We start from the raw sequence: 20226 nt of genomic DNA on the forward strand, positions 1-20226 counted from the left end.
GGGTATGGGTTTAATAAAAACTGCCATACCCCTTCCAGGTTAGAACGCTATCATCTTAGACTGCATCATCACTTACCATCAGGTGAGATTGCAGTCAAGGGCTAACTTGTATCTGAATAAATAAAAAAAGAATAGGTGTGTAGGTGAATAAGTTAAATCTATGAACTAATTTCCAATACTCTGTGGTTGCAAACACTTGTTATTTCTAGTCGTACATAATAAACAAGGAAATAATGTTGCAAATAAACGTTTCGAAAGTTGTGCCTAAATTAAAAAAATAAGTAATGGTAAAAACGTGGCAACACGCCTCGCCTACGCAGTTTGCTTCTCGAAATTTATTAGGCGTCTGAAGTGTTAACACAAGAATTTGGATAAGTACAAGTAAAGTTATGTTCGAACTTTACTCCCTTACTCATATACTTCTATAAACAAGTTTTATGTAAACCGTAATGTCGCAAAAAAGATTCGTTTCGAGAAAGTTAATTTAATCTCTTTCATAAATCATAATAGCTTGTAGATTTAATGTAGGTAAATGGAGTAGGTATAATTTAAGCTACAGAGCGATTTGGTCGTACGTTGTACCGTCGAAATGCCTAATTTTGCCTCGCGTCCAAAGTTTGCCTAAAATGAAAAAAAGCTAATATCTTATTTAATTCATTAGTCTAGCAATAGAAACATTTGTCAGTTTTTAGAATTAGATTATCTGGCAACACCAAATTGGTGCCGTTAAGTTAGTAGCATGCATAATTTTCGCCAGTCGTGTGTCAAACGAAAGTGCGGCAAAACGGTGATTATGAGTTGCTGAAAAACTTTTCAAATAACTCATTAAAATGTGTTTAATCCTAACTTGTTTTATTCTCATTCTATAAAACGTCATTAGATCTTTCATTTCTCATAATTAATTATGGAAAGTCGCGTATATTTACTGAGATATATTGAAATAGGCAAAGTTTAGCAACTTTTCTGCACAATTGAACATAACATTGCCTAGGCTAGGGTTTACAACTTTGTAATTTGACTTTAACCGACTTCAAAAAAGGAGGAGGAATGTTTGTATGTACGAGTATGTTTCCTGATAACTGCGATTGAAGCAGTTTTACTGATTTTTTAATATGGCAGAAATAGGTTCGAAATAGAACGCTGCACCTTGTACAATACAGATTTGTATGACTTGGTGGATTATAGTGAATTAAGCTCGAGGTTACGTTAATAAAAAGTTAGGTACTATCTTAAGTAATCTTAATATGTTTAAAGTTTATCGTAATAGTCACCTATCTACCAAATATTTAGTTTTTCTAAGACTGGATGGTTTTCTAATAAATACGAGGTACTCGCAATGACTGATTAATTGTTAAACTACGCGAGTTTAATATACTTAAATAATAAATATAAATATTTTTAATATTTTATTTCATTCTTATATTACTAACGAGACAACCCTATGCATTTTTTGTCAATGTATGGAAGTTGTATAAAATTGTGTCCAAACATTGCCCCAACGATTTTACCTACTAAAACACTTCCTAAATTTAACATTGAAAATTGGGTTGTATTCTCTAGGGATTAGAGTTAGATCTTGTCTGTGCCAGGATAAAATCAAATTATTAATATTGGAGCAAATGCATCAGGCAATGTTAGGAATATGAGCAACTTTGCCTATTTCCTAAAATACGTCAAAACTTTCATTTATATACGTAAATTGGCTAAAATTAATGAAAATTATGAAAATATTGGGCTTTGTTTATGATAAAATGTTATATAAAATGCAAATCATGCATATTTTAATATTTTTATGTTACGATAAAGTCCAAAAATATCAAAATCCGTGAAAAGTTATGGCATTGGACGGTACCTAACTATAAGAACGCGACAGGTCGAGATGGCAGTCCCGAACTGTCGTAACCTGCACGTCACTCACGCTATCCCGCACCGGGCTAGTGCGCGGGCTGTGCTGTGCGGGTGTGCGGGGCGTCTCCACCCCAATTACCATTTCAACCTGTCGCATACTATACTTACCAGCTTTCGTCATAACGAGATCGTAGGTACATACTGGCATGATTGTCAGTGGCACTAGAGTAACTTTTCAAGTTTAAAAACGTTTAAGAATCCGCCAAATCGGTAAAGAGTTGTGAAATCAGGACGTATGCTTAACCAAGACTTGACCATACGAGATAGCTTGTTATTATTCTCTTCTAACTTCTATCATCATCATGATCAACCCATCACCGGCTCACTACAGAGCGCGGGTCTCCTCGAGTGTTTTTGGCCATAGTCTACCACGCTGGCCATGTGCGGATTGGTAGACTTCACACACCTTTGAGAACATTATGGAGAACTCTCAGGCATGCAGGTTTCCTCACGATGTTTTCCTTCTAATTTATATGGTACTTGGTAAATGACAGATTTATGGCAACAAGCTGTGATAGCTCGTGCTCTGTAGTGAGCCGGCGATGGGTTGATCATGATGACGTGTGACGCTCTGCTTGCCAAGTTAGAGTAACTTCCGACGTATGTACCTATAAGTAATTTCGAAGTGTAGTGGAACTGAGTCACAGCATGTTTTTTTACTCGACTTTATTTACTTTGACATGCAATTGAAATTGCTATAATGAAAAAAAAAGTAAATATCAAAAAATGCCGCTGCGCCTCGACTCCAGTCCACTCTGCAGGCACAGTAGCTGCAGGTGTGCAATGCGCCTTAGGCTTTATATTTCTGCCATTATTTAGATTGAACATTTTGAATTATAATTACCTCTGGTAGATTTAGCCCTTTGCAGTAGATGACTTTGTTTTCGCCGACATTGTAAACTGATGATCTCGCCATGACCTCCAATGATGGGACGCCATCTGATTCGGCTGTTACACCTGAAAAGATAACAATGATATTTATAGAAAAACAGATAAAGGCACCATACGGGTTCCATTTTTACAATTTTGGTACGGAACCCTAAAAATTAATAGGTAGCGTTTTTAAAACATTAACGCAATGGCAGTAGATTCAAAATATTCCAAAATTCGCTAAAAATTATTCTTCACTAGCTATCTAAAGCCAAGTGTCCACTAGGAATGAAACTTTCAGTAAGTGAAATACGGATGTTACTTTCCAATGGAAAAACTTACAGATATTGTCTTGCTGCGAGTGTTATACAGTGCAAGTGACTTGCCCAAGCTGGCTTTTGCAAGTTTTATTGCTAGGAGAGACTTGGCCTAATGTATCTACATATAGAAAAGTGAGGGGAAAATTGAAACATTTTAGAAGACACATCGCTGCGGCGCTTACCTATACACTGCGCCGGTAAGTTTTGAGCTTGAGCTTATAACACTTTAGGTTGAGATCTATAATTTTGCCTTTGCTCAGACCTAAGCACAGACCTAACACACTGTTAAAATGAGACAATCATCATTTTAAAGAGCAAAGTCAAAAGCACACTCTATAGATCTACGCAATTCACTTTAGTTCATTCGATCTAGTGCCATCATTTTATGTTAAGTGTGGCAACACGATTGCTGGATGTACTACTTATATGGGGATTTTTTTTATTTTTTTTTTAAATTATATTCTTATATTGTGTTTTATTTGTAAACTAGCTTATGCTCGCGAAATCGTCCGCGGGGACTACATAAATTTGAAACCCCCATTTTCGAAAAATCCCTTCTTAGTGGATGCCTACTCTTTACAAAGAACACATCCTTCAAATTTCATATCTCTATAGGACCAGCGGTTTAGGTTGTGCGTTGATATACAATAAGTCAGACAATCAGGACTTTTATAAGTATAGGAATTTTGTATAGGTGAATACAGATTGGTATTTACCTTGCAATGAAGATTTGAAATTTGATAATGACTTACGAATAGGTAAGTACAGTACGCGGCAGAAAATAATGTACATCGGCCTTTCGAATGACATTTCGGCTTTGTAGAGCGTTGTCTTTAGTCACTCATACCTATGTGACGTTTTGTCGGTCTCAACGACAGAGGCAATGCTCTACAAAACCGATACCTCTTTTTATAGTTCGATGTACATTAGGTCTTTCTGCCGCGCACTGAAGGTACCTACTAAAATATATATTTTTCCAGCCTTTATTTTTGTTTTGTCTGCTAGTATTCAGCAGAACTTATAGGAAGTTATACGGGTATTGATTTTATCCTTGTTGCCGTACTGCTTTGAACAGACAGTTTAATTTCCTCCATGGGAACGGTATGATCGTTTCTAAAAATACCTTGTTGGATGGGTACAGATTTATAGCGTATATAATATCACTATGTGTAACAAAACGAAGTCCCTCCGTCAAGTTTGTCTGTCGTACACGCTAATCTCAGAAACTATACTGTAGTGATTCTAATTTGGTTTGTACATTGACTGTTTTGGCGAAAAAAAATATTACCAAGCGTTAGTGTAAATTGGCTGAACTATGATGATATTTGTCGATTAAGTCCATGAAATTACTGCAATCTGAGAAAGTTTTCCTAGTGCACACTGCTTAAACCGTTAGATTTGAATAAAAATTAGGTAGGTAGTGAGAAATCGTTTCTCTCAAATACTTAGTTGTAAAAAATGGTAATAGGTATAAGGTAGGTAATAGTTTGCGACACTTATACTTATAGTCTATCTTCTAGATCATATCTGTATGTCGCTTAAGTTTTTACGGCTCAATCGCTTAACCGATCTTGACGAAATTTGCATCCTGGACACGGACATAGGATACCTTTTATCCCGTGAAAACAAAGAATTCCTAAAGGATTCAAAAATAGTATAAATCAACGTGATACTGTCTCGCGGGCAAAAACAAGTGGAAAATAAACACCAACTTTAGTGAACGAGTTTTATTTATTGAAAAACTTACTCTCGAAGCTCAGGGCCTAGACAGGAAGAACAACTCATTTTTCTTTTGGCCTGGAGCCCGTAGGAAATTTTGAGGAGGTGTTTGTTAGGCTGATAGTAAGTAAGGTGGTTGTTCTGCTTGTCTAAGTATGGCAAACTTGACCTTTCAAGTGGAATTTTCGGTCGCCTCAATCATCTGCCACTATTGCAGCCGATTCCCTACTCCATGATATCACATCAAACATGACATGAAATAGGTTCTCGAATTTTAAATTTTTACAAAGTACCTTAAAAGGTTTTTTTCCGAAACCGGCTTTCAATATAACACGCCTGTCTCCTAAGTCCTAAGTATTTAAAATCTGAATATTAGTTAGAATCACCTGCTACTTTATTTTTATATTTACTAAGATAGGTATAGCTTACGAATATTTTTACATAAGTAGGTACCTACCTAAAACAGAAGAGCCATGTTACAAACTTTAAACTTTTACCAAGTCATCATCGTCACAACCTATCGCCGCGCCGCCGGCCCACTATACATGAGCACAGGCCTCCTCTCAAAATGAGAAGGCAAATATAGTTTATCACACTGGCCAATTATTGTGGATAGGAAAACTCGTAATTAAACTCCGGGCACCTCCAATAGGAAGGCGAAGACCTATTACGATTTTTTTTACCAAGTCCTTTCTCAAAATTTTCTACGAACTCTTGGGCCATTTTAAAGTTCAGGGAACATTTAAATACCAGAATGAAGATGACTTAGTGTCGTTGTTGCGCGAAGTTGGGCGAATGTTTGTGTAAAAACATTAAGAACATGAGAAGTGCTGCGAGTCGGACGCGACGGTCACAAAGTAGAGAACTTCATCTTGCTACTGAGTGGCTTCCATTAGCAAGTTTTGTGTTAAAGACTTAGGAAGTACGCCCAGTTGTTCGCGACAATCAGAACTTAGAATGAATCTATACAAATTAATAAGTACCTACTTATCTGTTTGTGATTTCGAAATAATAGTAATAATAGCAATGATAGCCTAGTGGTTAAGACGTCCGCCTCCTGCTCAGGAGGTCGGGGGTTCGATCCTTGACACGCATCTCTACGGACGACTCAACAACTTTTCGGAGTTATGTACGTTTTAAGCATTGATGTCGTTTATATCAAAAATAAATTATTTCTCAGTAATTATTAAATAGAGGGCCTTCCAAAATACGTAAAATCCACGTTCTTTGTTATGTGTGATAACCATTTTAAATTAATTATTGAATAAACTTAAAATGTGACGTCACATACCAGTATTTCATAGAAGCTCACATACTAAGCGCGCGTTTTGACGTTTGATAAAAGTTACTGATTTGACTAGTTGCCAAATACCTGATTGAATATCACTTGCTTTAACGGTGAACAAAACCTCGTGAGGAATTCTGGATGCCTGAGAGTTTGCAAGATTTTAGCTTTCTAGGTCCAATGGTTTTGCCTAGGTGTTGATGAGTGAGTCAGAATCTTTCTTTTTATAAATTATGTATTGATTGGTTTTAGATTAGATAAGTCTTTATAGTATTTTATTTATCGTCCAAATGCCTACTTATCGGCATTCATGCTGCGCGGTGTCGTTGGGGTATAAAAAGAAAATTCTCAATAATGTATCCTAATATAATTTTGGAAGATAGTCCGTTTTCGGGCCAATTGGGCATCACGTTCAGTGGATTTTTTAGATATTCTTTTCGCGTTCGCGGTATTACGTGTAATAAAACTCAACATTTATCTTACTTAAGTAAAAGAAGGTCAAACGCGAGTAGACCTTGCAAGACAAAGGTTTCGTATAATTATAATAATGTCCTCCCGACCGAATTTCGGCCACAGCGGCCAATCTCTGTAGAGATTAGCCAACTGCGCGGGAGATATTATAGTGCACAAGTGTGCGCGCCAACACAGGGGCACTCTATTCCCTCACTCTCATAGCCCGATGGGACGGAAATCCGACATTACTGCGAAGAGAGATCAGGCGCAGGACCGATGGTTTTACGAGGCACGGGGGTGACACACCCCCAACCTAACGAAAAACCCAGTAGGTATATATACCTATTTTAGACGATCCTTGAATCGAACCCAGGACCTCGACCAATCGTCATTCGCAGTCGAAGATGCTAACCACTAGAACAACGAGGAAGGTTTCGTCCTAATTAATTATTAGGACTGTAGTATCGGTAGGTAATGGGGCTAGAATTCATAAATAAGAATACCTAATTTAAAAAGAAAACATGATATTTATTAATTTTTAACTTGAACGTCCTGTACGGAACGTGAATAATGACGTCACAATCCATAAACGACATTTTTTTTTCAATTTTAAACATAAAAATAAGTAGAGTAATTTCTGCGGGAAAATATTGTTTCTGTTAAAAAATTGATAGGTAAATATTAATTGTCGTTTACGAATTTATTGTAACGTCATTAATCGCTTTTTGTACAGCAGACGTTAATAATTAATTATTTTAAAAATAAATTAAAATCATGATTTAAAAAAAAATCTCTTTAATAATGAATTCTAACCCCATAAACTGCCGCTATACAAAAAATCATTTCATTTTCCGTAATACAGAAGTGTTCAACAAATAGTGACGTTACGGCATTGATGCAATTCCCTATCTATCGTCGAGACTCAGTCTGAGTCTGCTCTTATTAGTAGAACCTGCTTTCCAAATCCGTAGTAGAGTTTTTGTGAGAGTGAGTTTGTGTGGTGGAGAGATCGCTACAAATTGGCCTACATGAATTATAGTTTTTTATTTAAGTGCTTATTATTTCATTGATCACTAAATTTATCCAATGAAAAATTAGGAGCTTGACAGTTTTTGAAAATATACTTACTAGAAATTTGATTACACTTTGTTACTTTATCATTACCGTAGTGCTTAGTTTGCAGACATGTTAGTAAGTTATACATAAACCCAATCCAAAAAATGGATTAAGTAAAATTAAATAATACCTACTAGGATTTTTTAGTGAAGAATGTCAGTTAATAATGGACTGGATTTTTTGCTAAGTTAGATTATCTCTATCGACCCCTACTGGGCTGGCAAGGAACCAGCAGGGAACCCTAAAATCCGAGTTTATGTCAGTTAAGAGAGGATGAAGTGTGTTTGCGAAAGACGGATCAGTTTTTCTCCCTTATTTATTGCTAGCCAAGTCCGCGATTATACTTACTAGCTGACTTGACCCCGTTTCGTGTGCGTTAACTTATTCTATAGACTTTGTTAATGTGCCATCCGACTATAATATTATAAAGGCAAAAGTTTGTATGTGTGCGTGTGTGTGTATGTTTGTTACTCCTTCACGCAAAAACTACTGGACGGATTTGGCTAAAATTTGGAATGGAGATAGATTATACCCTGGATTAACACATAGACTACTTTTTATCCCGGAAAATAAAAGAGTTCCCGCGGGATTTTGAAAAACGTAAATCCACGCGGACGAAGTCGCGGGCATCAGCTAGTATTGTATAAATATCATCTCGTAGGTAGGTATTAAATTTAATTAATTATATTTCTTTCATTTGGAACTGATACAGGTTAGGTTACATATTAGGTTATTACTTATCTCGTAAATGTTGGTACCGACTTAACCATGAAGGGCAAAATAATTGAAAGGAAGCATAACAATTTAAATTAATTGAAACAAAGTTGGGTGTAAAAGCAGAGGTGGGAAACTTAGTTGTTAAACAGGCTTTTGTATTTTCGCAGCGATTTATAGTCAACCACAAAATGGCTCACTTTCGCAATCAAGTTTATTATTTTATTTTACTTGGGGTAAATGTTCATTATCTCTACTTTGTTTACGCTTTATAGGGTAGCCATTAGATAGCTTCAAAGTATTGCCAAAGAGCGCCTAAATTTCGTTGTTAAATTATATATCTTTTTTTAACACTTAGGGCCGATTTTACAATCACCAAATAACTTTTATCTGATGAATAATTTTGAGGTTTTGACAGTATAGGAAATCTGTCAAATTTATATCCTCAGATAAAAGTTCGACGATTGAATTGAATTGAATTGAATTGAATTGGTTTATTGTTTTGTCCTTCAATCAAATGGAGTAACGGATCGACGTGATCTTTTGCATGGGTATAGTAAAAGACCGAGAGTGACATAGTCTTTTTTTTTTTTTTGTTTATTTGCGATAAAGTAACAGCGATACATACCTACAATATAATTTTACATAATAAAAGACTGAAAATAAAGCCAAATAGGATTACAATTTTGTTTTACAGATTACTTAAATAGTTATTAATTTATAACAGTACGTTTGAAGAGACCAAATAATTTAAACAAGCTTTACAATATAATAATATGAAAATATAAAAGTCAATTAACTAGTAAAAATACCTAACTAGTAGGTGATTGACAACATATGCATGCGTGTCTCCTTTTTATCCTGGAAAACTACCTAGGTATATTATAAATGCGAAAGTGTGTTTGTATGTTGGTTTGTCCTTTAATCACGCCGCAACGGAGCAACGGATAAGCGAAATTGTTTTTGCATGGCTGTAGTTAAAGATCCGGAGTGTGAAATAGGATACTTTTTATCCCGAAAAGAACCGGCCAAGTACGAGTCAGACTCGCGCACCGCGGGTTCCGTGCTACAGATAAATCAAACAGATAAGCTATATATGCATTAAAAATCTGTTTACAATGTGCAGGTCACATATAGGCCTTTCATATGATCCATATGATGACCCACTAAATATAATCATCTTAATAGGTACCTACTGGTATTTAGTATTGAAAATTTCATGTTCACTCAAAGGTTTTATTTCTTAGAAGTGCAAATAAAAAAAAGTTCAAAAAATGAGTTCATTTTACAATCATGGAAAACCAGATCCGGCAAACTCTACTGCGAAACAGGCTATTAGATTATACTAAAGCAATTTATAGTCAGCCACATAATTGCACACTTTCTCACCGAGCTTTATTCGTAATTGTGAGTGCTGTAAATACTTACAATCCCCGTACTTTAGATTTAATTCTGCTCTCAAAGAAATGCCAGCGTTAAACTAGGTACACCAGCGAGTAGGAAGGTACATACTGTGGTTTGCCAAAAACGTCGAGCATTTGGGACTTCAAAGCCTGTCCATTGGCTTCTAGATATATTAAATACTAAAACAGATGTTACATGTAACATACCATACTGACAATAAGTATGCAAATTGAAATTAGTCAAAAAATAATTATAGTAAAAATATTTACATTTTTCGTTGTTTTGAATTATTTTTTATCCGGCTGCACCAGAAAGAGGAAAATGTTATAGGTAAAATGTTGTATATACGTATTAATTACATAAATTTATGTATCAAAAAATTGCTTGGCCTCTCCTACAGCCTAAACTAGTTTGATTTTTATTATTATTATTTTTTTATAAAGAATATTAGCCATGTTAAAATGACTAATATTCCCCTTTCCTCTCCAACTAAGCGTAAAGCTTGTGCTAGGAGTAGGTACGACAATAGTGCAACGGACGGCAAAAATGAGGTGTTCTCCAACGAAGATAGTCGCAGGCGGGGACAGGTCACATTGATAGTTTTAACTTTTGTAGGCTGAGATAACGGCACTGAAGTTTAATTGAGTTTTCTAGGCTATTGCGCAGTTGGGTTCTTTTTTATTTATATTTTGTATTTTTTCTGCTTTATTTTAATTAAATTTTTCAAATATTATTACAGTAACTACTTATTTAATTTATTTTCCTATAATTTCGTTCTATTGTATTTTAATAATTTTATTGAGCTTTTGAAATATGTAGTATAAATGACCATTGCCAAAACCGCCCAGAATTTGGATTTCAAATGCCTTTTAGCCATTGACTTATACATTACTTCGTATGGACAGGGCCATTGAACAAACAAAATGGCACCGACTCAGTGGTGATTTAGCACCAATGCAACCTCAGTGCCGTCTGGATTTCAAACGGGTCGTTCATTAGTATCTAAGAGGTGGCGCTGATTTATTTGGTTCCAAAACCGTGAAAAATTTTGTTCGCTTGGGCATATCTTGTCATTTATATCGATGCTTTAGCGGTATCTAGTTACTGGTGTTTAGTTTGGTGAATAAATAACCAGCGAACATTCACCCGGTCGCCCGGGAGAGCAGTGAGCCAGTTTATTTAACGACGACAACGACAGGTATTAATTATTAAGCTGTCCCAGCAGTTCTAGCTTTTCATGATATAGAAGTTTAGCAGGTTTTGATATTTACACTATTTTAGCAAGCTCTTTGAGTTCCACTTAGGTATGTGCACAAACTGTGCATACAACTGGAACTCAAAGAGTTCGAGGAATACCTATTATTAGTGTGTGGTATACAAAGTTACAGACCCTTAACATTTATAGCAAAAATTGAAAGAAATAGGTCAATAACGCGAGAAGGTCATGATAACCTAATGGTTAATACGTCAGCCTCTTATTCGGGGGTCCGGGCCTCCGGGGTACTATCCCGGGCACGCAATTCTTCCTGATATCTATAGAGCGCACTTTGACTTTGCTCAAACTTATGATTGAGTTAAAACGAGACTTTTTTTTGTGAGAGATATAGCTCTGTGTCGTTTTAACTCTGTCTTAAATACACAGACCACCGCCTATAGACGCCCAATAGCCGAACATCCCCGCTCGCCAAGCTTAGGCACTTGCTTAGCATGAAGTTTTCCTTCACCGTTAAAGCAAGTGATATTTAACTGATATTTGAAGTGATATTTAATTACTTAAAACGCACATAAAAGTTAGAGGTGCGTGTCCGGACGTCCCAACCGCTAGGCTATCCACAGCTTATTATGTGAGTATGCCTAGTAAATTAAACCTAAATGAAAATAGGTAATGTCTATCTGTAAGTTTCAGTTTCACCTGTTGATTTTAATTTTACTAAGTATAGGTAAATGATAGATGGCATCCATTTGGGAGCTCATAGGTAGGGAGTATATTTTGAATGATTGTTGGTAAGTGACGTAATTACGCTGACGCCACGGTGCGGAGTAATACCTGTCAACATGATTTATTAACACCATCTTATTTGGTTACTTCCACTCGGATCTTGGGAGACGGCTTACCACCATGAGACGTGAGTGACTAATATAGTTTAGACAGTAATTGAGTTAATTAAGTAAAGGTTCGCTACGTTCTATTTCAACGAATCTAAGCATATATAAAACTAGCTTATGCTCGCGACTTCGTCCGCGTGGACTACACAAATTTCTAACCCCTATTTCACCCCCTTAGAGGTTGAGTTTTCAAAAATCCTTTCTTAGCGGATGCCTACGTAATAAAAGCTGTCTGCATGCCAAATTTCAGCCCGATACGTCCAGTAGTTTGAGATGTGCGTTGATAGATTATTCAGTCAGTCAAGTTTATATATTTAGAAAAAAGGAAAAGCTGATTGACAAAAAATTTTTCAGATACAAATTAGCCATTGTCTGCAATCTGACCTGGTGGAAGGTTAGATGCAGTCTAGGATGGAAGTGGGCTACCAACGCACATCTCAAACTACTAGACGGATCGGGCTAAAATTTGGCATACAGAATACAGATAGCTATTATGACGTAGACATCCGCTAAGTAAGGATTTTTAAAAATTCAACCTCTAAAGGGGTCTAAAGGGGATCGGGGTTTGAATTTTTTGTGATCCACGCGGACGAAGTCACCATCATATGCTAGTATAGGTATATTTTTAGGGTTCCGTACCTCAAAAGGCAAAACGGGACCCTTATAGGATCACTTTGTTGTCTGTCTGTCTGTCTGTCTGTCTGTCTGTCTGTTTGTCTGTCTGTCTGTCTGTCTGTCAAGAAACCTACAGCGTACTTCCCGTTGACCTAGAATCATGAAATTTGGCAGGTAGGTAGATCTTATAGCTGACATTTGGGGAAAAATCTGAAAACCGTGAATTTAGGGTTCGATCACACACGAAAAATTAAATTGTGGTCATGAACTAATAATTAGTATTTTCAATTTTCTAAGTAACTATATCAAGTGGGGGTATCATATGAAAGGTCTTCATCTTTGCATTCTAAAACAGATTTTAATTTATTTTTATGTATCATAGTTTTTGAATTATCCTGCAAAATGTCGAAAAAATACGACTGTAGTACGGAACCGTCATTGCGCGAGCCTGACTCGCACTTGGCCGGTTTTTTATAGACTGATTCAAATACAGAAATTTTTGTTTGTAGGTACAGTTAGTAAGTCGTAGGTACTAGTTTTTGGTCGCGACTTCATCCGTGTGGACTACACAAATTTTAAACTTCTTTGTCTGTCGTGAAAGTTGTTTTATTGATTCACATATTTCACATATTTATAGCTTAAAATATTTTCGAACTTATTATATACTTTGAGCAATACGTTCAGTGCGAAATAAAATCATTAACAACATTTAAGAGCTACGCGAAGACGGTTATAAAGTACAGAACTTCGTAATGTCCTAAGTGGCTTCCATTAGCAACTTCAGTTTTGTATTGAAGATTTAGTAGAACGCTCTGTGTGTCGTCAACTGTTCGAGACAAGAAATCGAAATAAATAACTCTTTTTTATGAATACTTAACGGCTAAATAATATATTATGGAGTGTTTAATATGGTAATGCGTTTTAATTAACCACAGCTATTGGCTGTTATTACCGATATGTTTACTGGCTTGCCGTTCTCCCGGGATAGCTGTGAAACTAATCACGCGCTCTACTAACACACCACCAATATGAAAATGCTACGTGGTAGCAAACCACTGTTTTAACATCGACATGCCTCCTACCAAGACCACGGAATTCTGTAAGTATATACAGGGTGTAACCAAAACGCTAGCAAAAACCTAGCGTTAATTGTTACACTACCTAAACATAATCCAATACCAATAACCAATTACCTCATTTTGTAGTTTTAGTATTTTTCAAACCCGCAATGTATAGCATGCAAAACTCGGGTCAATGCCCCGCCTACGATGCGGCATTGACTCAAAGTGACCTACTTACGCAACGTTCGTAATGATGTTTAAATTGCAATATATCGTAAACTTTTACAAAATTATAGGATTTATTATATTTTTTGCGTTTTCTTTGTGGTATCATATCAGTAATCATCAGTAGGTGCTATCACCTGTCTTCGTTTTTGCCAGCGTTCTGGTTACACTCTATATAAAAGGGAAGGCTGACTGATTGACAGACTGATTTATCAACGCACAGCTCAAACCACTGGAAGGATCGGGCTGAAATTTGGTATGCAGATAGCTATTAGACATAGATATCCGCTAAGAAAGGATTTTTGAAAATCCAACCCCAAAGGGGGTAAAATAGGGGTTTCAAATTTGTGTTGTCCACGCGGATGAAGTCATGAGCATAAGCTAATGGGTCACAAGTCATTGCGGACAAAAATCGTATTTCATGAAGCTGTTCGTGTTAAGCGTGAGGGACGTGTAACTAAGCCTTACTTATGAAAGTCCTTACAAAATGAATAAATTTCAACCATTTTTACCAAGGAAAATATCAAACACGTTTTAATGAAAGAGGGTTTTAATATAAGCGGGGTTTGTTAACTAATAACAGAGAGATGGAGTTTTGTACTCCTTGATTAAACTTCTTATGCTTTTCATGTTTTTGTATAAACATTTGGCCTACTTTAAGAAATCGTCTTAAAATGTACATCCTCGGTACGCTACCTATAGTTCTGTACTTCTATAGTTTGTAATTTTGTTTGTAGGCAGTAATCTCTGGAACTACTAAACCGATTATGAAAATTCTTTAACCAGTAGAAAGCTACATTATTTTTGAGTAACATAAGCTAGGTATTATTTTATTTAAAAAAAAAATGTTATTTAGAGAAATTGTTTTAAAATGACTTAGTGAAGCAGCAATGTAGAACCAGCCAATGTCTTATGAGCCCGGTGGCTATCATTCAGTGTTAGACACTGAGCTAGCGAATCACCCCGTATGTGGACACTTGGCTTGTGGTATCTACTATTCCTGCACTGGTGCTGGTATAACCTTACTCCATTAATAAAATTATAGGGTTTAAAAGATGTAGATATGCCCTGTTTGGTGCGTCGGAACCACAGCTAGCGAATCACCCCGTATGTGGACACTTGGCTTCTGGTATCTACTGTTCCTGCACTGGTACTGGTATAAGTTTACTCCATTTATAAAAATATAGGGTTTAAAAGAGGTAGATATTCCCTACTTGGTGCGTCGGAACCACAGCCATTTATTCATGTCGCGACTCAAACGGGTTAAAACGAATTCCCGAGCATATTCACATGTTTAACATTTTGTAAAACCAATTTTAACGTTCAATGAGAATCTTGTTTATATAAGGGGTTTTTTTTTGCAAATTAATTTAAAAGATAGTTTGGCAGTTGTATAATAATTACATTTTACAACGAAAAAGTAGTAAATAATTTTTATTTTATTTTAAAGAATCGTACCAATAGAAATAGGTCCTATAGTTAATATCCCGGGGCCCTTATTACTTGAACTTTTCAGATCCTTAATAGAATTTTCCTTCAAGGTTGTCACTTGTCATCATCAACACATCACCGGCTCATTACTGAGTATACGGGTCTCAGAAAGAGAAGGGTTTGGCGATAGTCCACCACGCTGGCTAAGTGTATCGGCAGATCTTTGAGAACGTTATGGAGAACTCTCAGGCATGCAGGTTACCTCACGATGTTTTCTCCACGGTTAAAGCAAGTGATACTGACTTGCTTAACAGCCTTAGAACTCCGAAAAGTTACAGTACGTGCCCGGGATCAACCCCCGACCCCCCGAATAGAAGGCCGACGTCTTTAACCACTGGCTTAAGCTGTTACCACTATACAGTACATGAGATGAGCATTTTGAGCATACCATGATTTGCAGCAGTACAAATACCATAGTAGGTGTATCAGGAGAGCCCGTTCCATCTTAGACTGCATTATCACTAACCACCAGGTGAGATTGCAGTCAAGGGCTAACTTGTATCTGAATAAAAAAAATCTACCGTACCCTTAGAATAACAACCCGAACCGTACCTTTTCTTTAAAACAAGCTTGTTAAATCTAAACAATTTAATGTTATAATAGAGATGTTTTGGAACTGTCGTAACTTGTAAATAAAGTTTAAGCTTTGTCAAAATAAATAAATCAAGAAACTTTTAACAATGGCTCATTGCCTGAAACGAGAAAGTGTTTCAGTTAAAGTTTATCCATTAATTAAAAGTAACACAGGAATCTTTTTAGGAATTGACCACAATCTCATATCACTACACATATTATTGTAATGTGAAAGTGTTTGTTTATTGGTTTGCCCTTCAATCACGCCGCAACGGTCGCAACCATTAGTCGATATAATTTTATGACATAGGCTACTTTTTATCCTAGAAAAGCAATGAGTTCTCAAGGGCTTTTTAAAAACCTAATTCCCACGAGCATCAGTTAGTTATTAAAATAATAACAATTTAAAATATTGTTGTAAATTTACTTTTAATATCCGGGTAAGTGAAGTAGGTACCTAATTAAGATCGCAAACGCCAAGGTGCCGAGTAGCAGAGTAATACCAGTCAAGATGATTTATTAACTTTACCTGTTAATATTACGTACAGAACCTAAATAAAGTGACGTCAAGTGTCCTAATTTAATAAAAATATAGCTTTCATCATCATTATCATCATCAGCCTGTGATTTTCCGGAATAAAAAGTAGCTTAAGCCACTTTTCAGTTCTTTGACTACCTTATATCCATGCAAAAAATCACTTCTATCACACACAATAATCCATTGTAAACCAACAAACAAACACGCCTTCGCATTATAATGATCATTTCAAGTATCATTTCAAATAATCTCAAGCTATGGTTTCAAGAAAATGTACCTACCTACTACCTACACAGAGTTCTTTTAGTAGGTACCTAACATTAGTGTTATTTTATCAAATTATTTTAATCACCTCACGCGTTTCGCTTATAACATTATAATATAATAATCAAAAGGTACACCTTTTTGCATCTGCGACAAGAAGTTTCAAGGAATAGTGGGATTTCAGTTAGTCAGTCTTCATCATCAATTTTGCTTAGTTCGCCTCCATAACTATAGCTCAAGTTAGGTATGTATTTCGCTTTTCGTAAGATGTACTTAAACCTATTCACTATTAATCACCCAATTAAACCCATTAATAGGCGTTTTACGACAGCAAATATTTGCTTAGTTATCAAACAAGTAGAACAATCGAATCTAAATTATACACTTACCGAAGGTCAATATTACCTAATTTAAGAAGTTTTTTGTGAAATGTAATCTCCCCTACAAGAAATGTTTTCATAAATAATTTTAAATACATATCAAAAATTGCGGACCGGCAGTAATCGAACCAATTTTTGATATGTAGGTATTTAAAATTATTTAGAAATATCCTTGAAGTTCAGGTAAAACACTATAAAATTATAAAATATAGTAAATATTTTATATTATTATTCACCTGTTCTTTAACATCTTGTTAATAAAACAGTTAAACCACAGCGTTAAACAAGTTTCATTTGAATTCTTGTATTAACCACAGTTCAAGGTTTTCATATACATACTTACATAGGTACAGGTGTGTATGCGAAAGGTTACGTGGTTTTGTGCGTAGCGACCGCAGTCATTTGTTGGGTTTAAACGAATTTTTGAACCCGTTTCAGTTAAAATTCTTTGTGAAAGAATACGCCCCTTCTTTTTATATTTAATACCTTCTAGCTTAATAATTACGCTAGTCTAAATATATAAAAGGAAAAGGTGACTGACTGACTGACTGACTGACTGAATGACTGACTGACTGACTGATCTATCAACGCACAGCTCAAACTACTGGACGGATCGGGCTGAAATTTGGCATGCAGATAGCTATTATGACGTAGGTAGGCATCCGCTAAGAAAGGATTTTTGAAAATTCAACCCTAAGGGGGTGAAATAGGGGTTTGAAATTTGTGTAGTCCCGCGGACGAAGTCGCGAGCATAAGCTAGTACTTAATATAAATAGATCTAACTGACTGATCTATCAACGCACAGCTCAAACTACTGAACAGATCAGGCTGAAATTTAACATGCAGATAGCTATTATTACGTAGACATCCGCTAAGAAAGGATTTTTGAAAATTCAATACCCTAGAGATAAAATAGGGGTTTGAAATTTGTGTAGTCCACGCGGACGAAGTCGCGGGCATAAGCTAGTATAAAATGCAATCATAAAATCGTAAAGACAGAAGAAGATAGAGTCACAGTACCAATATATATATATAAACTTTTATTTTGTGCTGTAACTAAGGATCTAAGTAGGTAATCCTTTTGCAATATTGGTCTAGACTTTAGGCCGAAACGGTGGGAGAAAAGCACCTTTCTCTCTGATTTTATAGTTCTTTTAAGTTTAGTTTTTCTTTTAACTTTTTAATTTCTTTTTCATTTTATGTAAGTATTTATTTGCCTGAAATTGTCACTATAAATTATTCTTCTTCTTATTCTTCTTCTTACTATGATTTAATAATTATTGAGACCGCAACTATGTCTGCGTCCTGTCCATCCCGTTTGCTTTCTCGATATAAAAATTATCCAATGTCCTTCTCGAGGTAAGCTTTTACCCATCTTAATCGGTTAAGTAGATTTCACGTACAGAAGTAACAAACAAAATGAAGTATCTACTTTTGAAGTTATAGTAATATGATAAGCTACGTCTAAGAAAGAAAATTAAGCAAACGAAAAATATTCGGCAGTGTAAAAGTCTTCTAGGAATAGCTATCGATAAAGGACTTTGCAATCAGAAAATTGGCAGACCGCAATATGCATTTCCTAGTGTAATATAAAGTTCGGATTTCTTTGATGGCTTGGTTAAAGTGAAGAAATGTTGATGTAAATAGATTTTTATGTCGTTCACATCTAGGGCTATATTTGAATAGCCTTGCTTCCGATAAACCGTTTAGCACTATTACATTTCTCATTTTGTTTTGAAGTTAAACAGGTGGTAACCCTATTTTTGGCTCATTATTAGAATGTGAGTAAACTATTTATAACTTATTTATAACTTTCTTAATTATAACACTTTCAATTTGAAAACTGTCATTATTGTGTCAAAACTCAAAACAGATATGAGGGGTTGTAAATTTTTTTCGAATCTCGCTCTTCATGTTCACGAGAGATTCAAAAAAAATCCTTTTAATTTTTTTAACATGCCTGTGTGTAGCAGTAACTGGTTCCTATATAACTGTGATTTTCGACTTTACAGTTTATCAAATAGCTGGACACACAGACATACAGAGAGATGAACCGGAGGAAACTACAAAGCTAATTAAAAAAAAAAAACGAGAAGTTTGTTACAATTTCAATTTAAAAATGGACAAAATTTTACACGATAACCTAATACGCAAGTGCTGATTATATACTGTGGAGGAAATGTATGTGAAGCCCGAATAATGTGCAGAGTAATTAACAACTGCTCTTCCCATACAACCGATCCTCGAGGTGAAATGTGGCGCTAATTTATAAAGCGGATAGGTACGCCATGATTCATAGCTGCCATCGTAGCTTGAACGTAGCTAAGTACAAAATTCAAGTTTCAAGATACATACGAAAATAAATTATAAGGGATAAAGGGATAAATTGGGAATCTATACTAATATACTTAATAATCCATATCCGTATGGATATAGATTATGAAGTATATTAGTAGATATGGAAGTATTTCCATACTAATATTATAAATGCGAAAGTGTGTCTGTCTGTCTGCTGCTAGCTTTTCACGGCAGCACACCGAACAGTTTAACCGATTTTAATGAAATTTGGTACAGAGTTAGCCGGGGAAGGACATAGGCTACTTTTTATCCCGGGAAATCAAATAGTTCCCACGGGATTCTTAAAGGCCCGTCTGTTTAACCGATTTATATAAAATTTGGTACAGAGATAACTTGCATCCCGGATATTGACATAGGCAACTTTTTAATCATTTTATTTCCTGGAAAATCAAAGAGCTCCCATGGGATTTTTAAGAAAGTTAAATCCACGCGGACGGAGTTGCGGGCATTATCTAGTAATTATTACAAATGCGAAAATGTGTCTGTCTGTCTGCTACCTTTTCACGGCCCATTTGTTTAAAACTGATTTTGAGAAAAAATTGGTGCAGAGATAGTTGCAACCAGGGGATGGGTATAGGCTACTTTATATCCCGGAAAATCATATAGTTCGCACGGGATTTTAAAGTCCCGCTATGTAACCAATTTTGATGAAAATTAAAAAATTGCTACGAACACAAATATAACTTTATTAGTTGGTAATACAAGACGTACAGTACGCGGCAGAAAGTAATGTACATCGGCCTTTAGAATAACGTTTGGGCTATGTAGAGCGTTGCTCTGCCACTCATAGCTATAATATGATGTTTCGTCGGTCTCAACGACAGAG

The 20226-nt window shown here is 35.8% G+C and overlaps 1 protein-coding gene across 2 annotated transcripts in view; it reads right to left on the bottom strand.

The window, feature by feature from the left end:
* LOC117984648 (neural cell adhesion molecule 2-like) overlaps positions 1-20226 on the bottom strand; it is a 161236-nt gene that overhangs the window by 13066 nt on the left and 127944 nt on the right. For both annotated transcript variants that reach the window (XM_034971275.2, XM_069500206.1), the window contains one exon: positions 2753-2865. In XM_034971275.2, coding sequence (XP_034827166.1) covers positions 2753-2865 — 113 coding nt within the window. The remainder of the gene's footprint in view (positions 1-2752; positions 2866-20226) is intronic.

The sequence above is a fragment of the Maniola hyperantus genome, chromosome 8 (assembly GCF_902806685.2).
Source record: "Maniola hyperantus chromosome 8, iAphHyp1.2, whole genome shotgun sequence".
NCBI lineage: Eukaryota > Metazoa > Arthropoda > Insecta > Lepidoptera > Nymphalidae > Maniola > Maniola hyperantus.